The 10,894-nt window shown below is 39.3% G+C and overlaps 1 protein-coding gene across 1 annotated transcript in view; it reads left to right on the plus strand.

Annotated features, from left to right (window-relative positions):
* Positions 1-10,894, plus strand: part of LOC123983506 (protocadherin-15-like) — a 216,791-nt gene that overhangs the window by 93,158 nt on the left and 112,739 nt on the right. Inside the window, exons 8-11 of the mRNA XM_046069766.1 lie at positions 2,979-3,087; positions 4,613-4,725; positions 6,947-7,153; positions 9,678-9,812. Coding sequence (XP_045925722.1) covers positions 2,979-3,087; positions 4,613-4,725; positions 6,947-7,153; positions 9,678-9,812 — 564 coding nt within the window. The remainder of the gene's footprint in view (positions 1-2,978; positions 3,088-4,612; positions 4,726-6,946; positions 7,154-9,677; positions 9,813-10,894) is intronic.

The raw sequence follows: 10,894 nt of genomic DNA on the forward strand, positions 1-10,894 counted from the left end.
CAAGAAAGAGGCAGTGTTTAAGTGAAAACAACAAACAAAATATATATATATATATATATATATATATATATATATATATATATTAAAGGAAACAATTGCAGATCAAGACCAATGTACTGTTTAGTTCCAGTTACAGCTGAAACAATTAGACGATTGATCAATTAGTTAACAGAAAATTAATTGGCAGCATTTTACATAATCAAAGAATCCTTTTTGTTAAGTTAAAATGCCAAATAATGAGATAATATTTGCTTCTTTTTGTTATTTAGGTTGTAACTGTTGGTTGGACAAAACAAGCCTTTTGAATATATTAACTTGGGCTTTGGGAAACTGTGATGAGTCTTTTGAAAAACACATTATTTGACTGTTTTGTAATTGTAATGAGAACAATCTTGCAGCCCCAATTCAAGTATGTCACATTGAGTTAGTGTGTACAATACGATGGCCCTGGCACAGCTTAGTGGAATGCATGTTTGACTAGTCAAAATGTTTTTTGTGCCATCAGAATTAATGACCATAAGCTGTAGCTGTCACTAAAACTACAGGTGAAAACTACAGTTTTGACTGTGTACACAAAGTAAAAAGGTTATATTAAAGAATAGCAAGGCTTGACAAAAGAAAGTTTGATTATAATAAATGTCATTTATACAGCACTTTTCAGAAGCTACAAAGTGCTAATTTGAACCAGGATTCAAACGTTCCAGGACTTAAATGAGTCAAATAAAATAATTTAAATAATTACTGAGTAATATAAAACTGAAATGGAATCACTTACCCAACAATAATATACAAAAAAAAAGCTATAATAATGATAATAAAACACATAAGACATGTTGGAAATGAAACCTTGTGCTAGCATTAATAAAAAATCTTTTGAGAAGTGATTTCAATTGATTCTGCAATCCTTAGATCTCTAGGCAAGGACTACCAGAGCTGAGGGGCCGTGACTGAAAAAGCCCGGTCACCTTTAGTCTTGAGCCGGGACTCAGGAACAGCCAGCAGAGCCCTGCCAGAGGATCTGAGGCTCCGCTCTGGCTCACAGGGGAGCAGCAATTCAACTATTTATTTGATTGATTAAAGCCTGATGAAAACTTTGACTGAAGTGCTGGGGGGGGGGGGGGGGGGGGGGGGGGGGGGGTTCTGGGAAAACAAGGAAGCATATGTGTCAAACAGCCTTTAAATAGGAACAAGTGTAAAGGAGGCTTGTTTATGTTACTTCTTTAGCATTCTGAAGTGGTGGTCTGAAGGAGGGAGTCAAACTCTTTGTTGAGTGGATGTTCAGGACATTCCTAGGATCAAATTTGCCTTCGTGATGACAAGATTAAAGAAAATGTATTGAAGCTAAGCTTGTTACATAGTAATAACTTTTACTGGTCAGCATGACCAGAATTGTCAAGACGCATTTCACATCTTAATAGTCTTGTGCAAAAGAATTGCACTTTGAAAAGGTGATCAGTGTTTGTCTGAAAAGACAGATATAATCAATGATAGCAATTATTTACAGTTTCAGAAACAGCAGTGCTCTTATTCTAATTCTTAGAGTGGGTGCTACATATAATTCAACTTACATCTAACACAGAATCTTTCTTTTACTGTCTCTCGCACATATTGACTCTAGCATTGCTTTTAAGTTCTATATTGTTGTATGTCAGTGCTTTTTTAAAAATCCATAGTGAGGCGGTGTGTAAAAGGATAAGTAAAGGTAATAGTAGTGTGTCAGTGTTCTTAGACCTGGCTGTCTTTCTCTGACTCCCCCTTTCATCTTTGCTACATTTGCATCTCTCTCTGCTCTGTTTAACTCCTGGCAGATTCCTCTCCCTTCCATATATTTACTACCACTTTTACGCCACTTCATTACTCACCATAACTTCTTATCTGCCGGCATCTCCCTCCTCACCTCCCTCTGTGATGGGAAGCAGGAGATGTAGCTCTATGATGGCCAGTAGATTTTAAGTGCTGCATGACAGGTGCGGTAGTAAAGTATTGTATCATAGCAGGTGTATGAGCTTACCATTGCATATGCGTGCGTAGGAGTGTACTGATGCATTCTTCCACATTTGGGAATACAAGCAGTCTTGGCGTGCTTGGCTTAACATTTTACAGCTTTAGTCGTTGTAGATTTCATCCTAAAGGCGTGTAATGTTTCTTCCATTGAAGGTGGGTCATATTACCTCAGCATATTATACTATTATGTCAGTATTATAGCCTATCCACACTCGCATACAGATCCACAACAGCAGACTCATACAGTATATATGTGTGTGTACAGAGTAGATAGACATTTATATAGACATATAAACAGGTACAATGCATATTAAAACAGGCCCTGGTTGTTATGATTTAATTTCAGCGAATGTGATAATTTTTCTTCTTTCCGTACGTACACATAATTTTATGTGTGGGCAAGCACATGCACGTATGTGACTTAAAGTATATCACTATGTGTTTTTTGCCAACAATTGATTTTCCTATTCTGCAGCAACTCTCACTAGCTTTGCTGGCATACTCAGAGTGTGTTACATAAATAAATAGCCTAGTTTAAGCTTATTTTCATACCTTAGAACAACTGAGTGGGACCGACCACCAAGAACATATTTTTTATATCCCTCCCCATTTTTCAGCTTTTGTTTTAAGCAGTAGCTGTTTTGTTGCAAATGCTCTTGGTAAACTAGTCTGGGTCAAAAAATAGTTTAAACTTTGAAGTGATAAATTCCCATGGTGCAAATTTAAGATGGTGCTGTTCTACAAGTTTGCTTGTTTGTTTGAGTCTTTCTTTAGTTCTTACTGTCTTTCTTTGTTTTTCACTCTTAAAATGAAACAAGTAAACTTTCATACACCGAACAATTGTGTCGCATTGCGTATCCTGTTTTTGCTAGTTCTGATTTATATCATACTAATTTTATCTGTTTTATCATATTTATAGGTAATGATTGCAATCAGATATTCAACTCGAACACTGTCCTTGGTTCTGTTTTCAGAATAAGGTGAATCCTCTCAATGTCACTCCACCTATTCAAGCTGTGGACCAAGACAAAAACATACAACCTCCCTCTGACCGGCCAGGGATTATATACTCCATCCTCATTGGTAGGTTCACATTTGTTTGGGTTATGTTAGTTGGCACTAGTATTGGGCAATAAAACAGTAATGAGACAACATACATTTGTGTAACTTCCACAGATTAGATTATTGCAAAGATTTCAAGTATTTCATTTGTTGTATTAGCTGAAAACAGATATTCTGTCTGTCACTATATTGTCATATACAATTATATCATGATAGATACAGCCGACTCCTAGCTGGCACAGAAACAGACACAATCTCCTTGAAATATATGTGTTTTTTTCATTTCATCAATTTCACCACTTTTTTCTGTTTGAAGCAAAAAAAACTGTCCTGATTGGTCACGCATTACATTATTTAATGGACCATTTACTTACAACAATTAAGATTACTTTATAATTCAGAATGACTTCAGCACATCTGTTCATAGAGGACTTCAAGGGACCAAATCTTGTCAAATGCAGATCTGTGGTCTCATGGCTCCTTAGCCCAGGGCCTAATTGTTAGAGAAGGATTACATGGTTTTATAGGAAGGCAGTTAAATGTTTAGGTGCAGGTTTAAGTCAGCAGAGTAAAACTGTATGTGACTTGATAATTAACAGGAAGCTAACAGCCAGTTTGCAAAGGATAAGATGTTTCCAAAATTACAGAGATGAAATTTTTTTAAAGCTTTAAAGTACCTTAACTTGAAAGTGATTTATAACAGTAACAGTGCACCATCACGTCAAGACATTGTGATTACCGAAATTGTAAAATGCAGTCACAGAAAACGTCTCACTTTTACTCACGAGGATCTGCATAGTCCGTAAAAATGTACTGACATGACTTGATTACATTTCCCAGACTCCTCCTGTGAAACTAATCTCAGTCTCAGTTAGGATTATGTGAGACAGTGTCAGAAAGGGCAAAAAAAATGTGTTCCAATGATTTGAAAATGAAAAAATGAAGCTGCGTTTGAGGGTCAGCTGAGGAAGTGTCAGTGTTTAGATAGTATGTGAACAGTGGTTGGTAATTGCTCTGGACAGCAACATTATTTTAAAGAACTGACCATTGCAAAGTTGCAAGCAGAACATTGACGAGGTATTCACTGAAGCCTTGATTCTTGGACACAAGGACATACCTTAAGAAGAAGAGGCACTCACACAAAAATCCATAACCACAAATATAGAGGGAATCACATGGTCTTGTGCAGATGTGCCTGTGCTCTCACCAGAACTTGATTTCCCCACTGAGCAATGCAGCATTCCAAAGCAACATATATATATATGTGTGTGTGTGTGTGTGTGTGTGTGTGCGCATCCCCACCTGTGGAGAGCAGAGATGAGAAAACTGGGAGCATTAGCCTTGCCCCCCCCCCCGTCTCTCTCATACTCCACCTAGACACCCACCAGACAAACATATATTGATTCTTAAACCAATTACTGATGTATCACCCTCTCTCACACATATATATCAATATATATACACACACACACTACCCTGTTTTTGTATATTTTGTTTTTACTCTTTACTGTTTTGTTCTTACTTCTTATTGCCTGCTCTCTCTCAGGCAAACCAGAGTCCTATGCAGAATATTTCAGCTTGAACAGAACCACAGCAGAGCTCCTTCTACTCAAGCCCATCGATAGAGAACTCTACCGCAGATTTGATCTGGTTATCAAGGTGAGAAACACTCAAGCTGAGAAACAGGGGAGGCTTAACTTGACTTTCTCTCAGCAAGTATCTTATGGAAACAGCAACCCTTCAATGTGCAGTGCTTTTTTTTTAACTGCCTTTAACCCCCAAACATCCTTCAAGCTGTTGATTAGTAAATTAAGACTAACTGTTCCTCCTAAATCTATTTATTTGATGCTTCCTGTATTCTGTAAATTAAATGTCAGTAAATGTAAAGTATCAGAACTCATGCTGTGTGAAGGAGTTTTTGTCTCAATTAGGCTGGTAATGGAATTACACCACCAAGCATACATCAAGTTCGACTCTACTGAAAGTGAAAATAGATTTTTCCCTCCATAGGATGGTTTTGCTGTAGTTAAAGGTGTTTGTGTATCTGTGTATATGAGTGTACAGATACTGTGTTTATGAAATGACAGCTCATTAGTTGTGCTTTTGGGATGGTACAGCTGTTGGATCCCACATGAACTAATGAATGAGGGAAGGAGATGGAAGAGACACGAGGGAGCAAAACAGCAACAAGAATGAGATGTAAATGAAAATGGCGAAACAGATACAAGCTAATAGGAGAAGACCCATAGGAGAGTAGAGACAGAAGAAACATAAAAGCAGACAGCAGTATATAGGCTGTAGAGTCACATGTTTCAGATTGTCACACTTCAATAAACTTAGGCGTGGGAAGGTTGAAGTGTAGGCGGGAACGGAGATACTCTGTGAGGTGAACTGGAGTCATATATGCAGTATTGTGCAAAACTTTTAGGCTGGTGTGGAAAATGCTGTAAAGTAAGAATGCTTTCAAAAATAGGCATGTTTATAGACTATATTTATTAATTAACAAAATCCAGTAAGTCAAGAGAAGAAAAATGAAAATCAAATCAATATTTGGTGTGAGCACCCTTTGCATTCAAAACAGCATAAATTCTTCTAGGTACACATGGGCAATATTTTTTTGCAGGTAGGTTGGCCCAACATCTTGGAGAATTACCCACAGTTCTTCTGCCGATTTATGCAGCCTCAGTTGCTTCTCTCTCTTCATGTAATCCCAGACAGACTTGATAATGTTGAGATCAGGGCTCTGTGGGGGCCATACCATCACTTCCAGGACTCCTTATTCTTTTTTACGCTGAAGATCTTAATGACTTTTGCTGTATGTTTTGGGTCGTTGTCATACTGAAAAATACATTGATGATGCCTCCCTGATGGTACTGCATGTTGAATAAGTATCGGCCTGTATCTCTCAGCATTGAGAAGACCATTCATTCTAACTAAATCCCCAGCTCTGTTTTCAGAAATGCAGCCCCAAACTTGCAAGGGACTTCCATTATGCTTCACTGTTGCATGCAGACACTCATTCTTGTACCACTCTCCAACCCTTCGGTGAACAGACTGCTACAGCTAAAAGTTTCAAATTTTGACTCATTAGTCCAGAGCACCTGCTGCCATTTTTCTGCACCCCAGTTCCTGTATTTCTGTGCATAGTTGAGTCGCTTGGCCTCATTTCCATGTCAGAGGTATGGCTTTTTGGCTGCAAGTCATCCATGAAGGCTGACCAGACTTCTTCAGACAGCAGATGGGTGTACCAGGGTCCCACTGTTTTCTGCAGCTCTGAGCTGATGGCACTGCTGGACATCTTCCGATTGTAAAAGGAAGCATGATGTCTTTCATCTGCTGCAGTAAGTTTCTTTGGCTGACCACTGCGTCAATGGTCCTCAACGTTGCCAGTTTCTTTGTGCTTCTTCAATAGAGTTTGGACACCACATCTGGAAACCCCTGTCTGTCTTGACATTTCTGCCTGGGAGAGACCTTGTGATGCAGTAACTACCTTGTGTCTTGTTGCTGTGCTCAGTCTTGCCATGGTGTATGACTATCGACAGTAAACTGTCTGGTGCAACCTCACCTTTAATTTGGTGATCATTAGCATATTTTTGCTATATTTGTTTAATCATACACCTGATAATATGCGTACAAAATCCCTCACTTTTTGTGCAAGTGTACCTACAAGAACTGATGCTGTTTTGAAGGCAAAATTTGGTCACACCAAATATATATTTGATTTAGATTTTTCTTCTGTATATTCAGTCAAATCTTAAGACACAGACATGAAACACTTATTTGAAGCATTATCATTAAATACCACTTGCAAAAGGAGTATTGGCTGGTACAAATGGTGACTCACAGCCAAAATCAACAATAATTTTCTTTCTGCCTTTAGGCAGGGCAGGACAACGGCCACCCCTTGCCAGCTTTTGCCAACCTCCAAATCGAAGTTCTAGACGAGAACAACCAGGCACCCTACTTCCTGGAGACCAGTTACCATGGCTACGTCAGTGAGGCATCACCAGTTGGAACCACCGTAGCAACCAGTGCCAGCCTGTCTGCACCACTTGCCATCATAGCGCTGGATAACGATGTGGAGGAGGTGAGGATTAAAGCATACTGAGTTGTCATTGACTTAAGAGATAATAAGCTGATTTAATACTCTGAATATACTGAGAAAACTGTTATTACAGAAAACTGCAAGTTCTTTTTACAACTTTGTTATATCTTCTTCCTTATTAGCTGACAGACAGTAAGACACCTGTAGGTATCAGTTGAGTTTGTTCTTTCAGTCTTTACCTCCTTTTGCTGAGTTCTTTGGTTGATGTTAGCAAGGACTGTGTCTTTGACAACAAAAACAAAAATTTCCTCTAAACTTCAATGCCTATTGCCCAATGTTTCATCACAACTTGTTAATAATTTGCCTTAATTCGCTATTGAGACATTTGGAAATTGAAAGAATGGGTCTTGATTTTGGACAGAGGAAGACAATAGCACACTTCTTATTTGTAGTCGCCAAGTTGTCAACTTTGGCAGCTGAAATAATAGTAGCAGGCAGATTTTATTAGCTGTAACCAGCTTATTAATTAAGCCAACAGTTGCTCAAAGAGTCACTTGAAAAACGCTGTTTCTGGAAAACTTTATTCTATATTTCAGTCTGGCTCATCAAACAAGAACCCTGTAAAAGGATTCTTAAACATGCACTTTGTTTCAGGTTAGCCAGGCATGCTAACCTTTGCAGCTTAAGTTAGAGCAAACTGACTGTTTAATTCATGCCTGACACTTTTGTTTTTGATTTTTTGGAAATCTAAATAAATAAAGACACGACCGCCCAAAGTCTTTAGATGTGGAATATCACTCATTTTACAGCACCATGCACAGCACTTCAATAACTTTCCATCCTTATATAAAATACAGGTCTCAAGTGTATAAACAACCCAATTCCTGTCTTCAAGCACAATTAAATTACCATGTAAACAAAACCAGCAGCATGGTGAAATGAAGGATCGAGCCATTGAAGTGTCTGTTTCAGCCCTTCTTTTTGTTCTACTGAATCTCTGCTTTGTGCCTTGCTTGCAGTGTCTGAAGTGCCCCATCTAATTTCACTCTGAATCTGGATAGTAAAACCATTCCCCTCTTAAATTGCCTCTCTGTGATAATGTAAGAATTTACAGGGCTGCAACACCGTTATCGCCGATGCATTCCCAAGAGCTTAGTTTGTTTAAGATGTAGCATAGGCATTTTGACAAAAACAAGCTTTGGTTCATTGCTTTCTAAAAGACCCCCACAGCAGGGAATGGGCTTAGTGGGGATAAAGTGTGTTTTTGTGTGTTCTTGAGACTGTGTGTCTGTGTGTGTGTGTGTTTCTGCCGATAGATATACGTTGAGTTATTTTAAATATTGCTAACCCTGGTCTTTCCTCAAGCATTTAGTCCCAACAATGATGATTAGTCCTAATTGCTTTTATGTGCCATCTATCACTTTTATTTATGTGTGTGTATACGACTGTGAGTGTCTGTGTGTTTGTGTGTGTCCTGTGCGTGTGTGTTTATTTATGACTCAATATCCACACTGGCTACATCGACAATATTATCAGCTCCCCTCCCCTACCCTGCTGAGCCAGCCTTATCCAGGACCTCACACACACACACACACACACACACACACATATGCAGCATACACACAGAAGAAGTGACTGTGTGGGTAATGTCAGAGGAGGATTTGGATGTGTTACTAAAGGTGTTACTTTTGTTATTTGCTCTATTGATTATTCACTGTGTGCTCATCAAGCATTATTCCTTTAATTGAACCGATGGTGGTGCTTAGTAGCCTTCATTTCATTGCTGTGGCTGCAACACATTCTCATATAGAAACGACAGAATAGGTCTATAGTTGATGCCTCCAAAACAACCTATATGAGTTTTTAATGATTCCTAAAACGACATGTACGAGCGTTTTCTCCAAAACGACATATATGGGCAGTTTCTGTTCCCCATTGCAACACAAGGTTAACCGGTCGACATGCATGAAGTCACGGTTTAGGCACACCCTGTGATGGTTGGGGTTAGGGGCTTTGGGGGGCTGTCAATGCCTTTAACAGTAATGCTAACTAGCTATGGCTACATGAAACGTTGCAAAATGCTACCTAAAACACTTAAAGCAGACACTACAAAATGGCTTTTTTTTTTCACACGGGTAAATGTCACCCAAATCATCTAATCATCCATTCTACCTACCGCAGTCATCTAACCATCCACCCTAATCACCACCTCCAAGATAGTAATTTTGTGGTTATTTATATACAACACCTGTTTTTTCACTTGTACTTGGTTACACGGCCAAAAGAGGCCTCTCATAACGTAAAATTCGGCAATTTTAAGGCCTTCAACTATCGACCTATGTTGTCGTGTTGCTGTTTTCTTGGTGAGGACGGGCTGTGTGGTTGTAATGGGTAGCTCCCAGGTGTAAATATGTTGCAGCTTTAAGGAAGGTACACTACGCTAGCAATTACGGCGGAGCACACACATTCAACAGTACTTTCCCTCGGTGATAATGCTTAAAGAGAAAAGTTCACCATGGTAATGTCCTCTCTGTTCCTCTAAACATTTTTCTTTCTCTTCCAACAGACCAGGGATCCTCAGCTCCAGTTATCATTGGACACCTATCATGATGTTTTCTCTGTGTCTGCTACTGGAATCAGAAGATATCTCACCCTGGTGCAGCCCCTGGACAGAGAGACACAGGACTCCTATACGTTCACGGTACTCTAGAGCCTTGTCATTTGTGTGAGAAAGAGAGGGGATAAACGTCTGAATACATTTGAATAACTCACTTCAAATCAGAGACCCTTGACTACCCATAGCAGTGGTCTTTAAAAAACACTCTTATCTAGAGAAGAGGTGGAAGAAGAGGGCGGTAGATGGATAGGAAAGAGAAGTCATATCCTGTAAGGAAGGAAAAGCAAGATAAAGTGAGGGTAGAGAGAATGCAGGGGATGGCGGTGCAGGTGAATAAGAGAAAATGGACTTAGAAATAAGAGAGCAGGAGGTTACAGAGAAAAGAAACAGGGACAAGAAGGACCAAGAATAAAAGAGAATAGAAGAAAAGAGACTTGCGCTCATTTCCTTTCAGTCCAGAATTTGAGTTGCCTCCACTACTGCTTAAAAATATATTTTTTAATTTTACATTTCAGCACTGCATGTGTTTAATATGTCTTAGCAGGGCTAGTAGGCTAGTTTTTCAACATTCAGACCAGTACTTCCTTTGCTCAGTGCAGAAATAGATGTAGAAAACAAGATTCAATACAGTGGTTGTTATCCCTATGTGTGTACCTTGTTCCGTCCGTTTTCCTTTTTCTATTCATCTTTGTGGCTGTCTTCCAAGCCCATTTCCCCCTCTTTTCTCTCCTCCTTTTGTTGCTCCTCTCCTTCTCAATCTGCCATTCTTCTTCTCTTCTTCTGTGTCTTATTTCAGTGCAATCTAATTCAGCAGCTTCTTTATTGGTAGAGCACACAGAGGCTGGCCATTGCCAAGCTCAGAGTATTTCTGTGTGTGTGCCACACCATATGATGATACAGCATTGTTACTTCATGCAGCAGTCTGTTATCTGTCAAGTTCAGTCTGGTTACACTGACAGTGTGCATTTGTGACTGTGTGGGGGAGTGCAGCACACTGTATGAGTTTATGGGTGCTTTTGTGCGCATGCAGCTATTTGGAAGTTAAAGATGGAAAACGCAGAAGGTCTGGCGTATTGATTGAAAGGCAGAGGTGTACAGTAATCATCATGAAAGCCTTGCAGAAGAAATTAAACTCGAGGAGGGAGAGAGAGAGAGAGAGAGAGAGA

This window comes from Micropterus dolomieu, linkage group LG14 (assembly GCF_021292245.1).
Source record: "Micropterus dolomieu isolate WLL.071019.BEF.003 ecotype Adirondacks linkage group LG14, ASM2129224v1, whole genome shotgun sequence".
Classification (NCBI taxonomy): Eukaryota; Metazoa; Chordata; class Actinopteri; order Centrarchiformes; family Centrarchidae; genus Micropterus; species Micropterus dolomieu.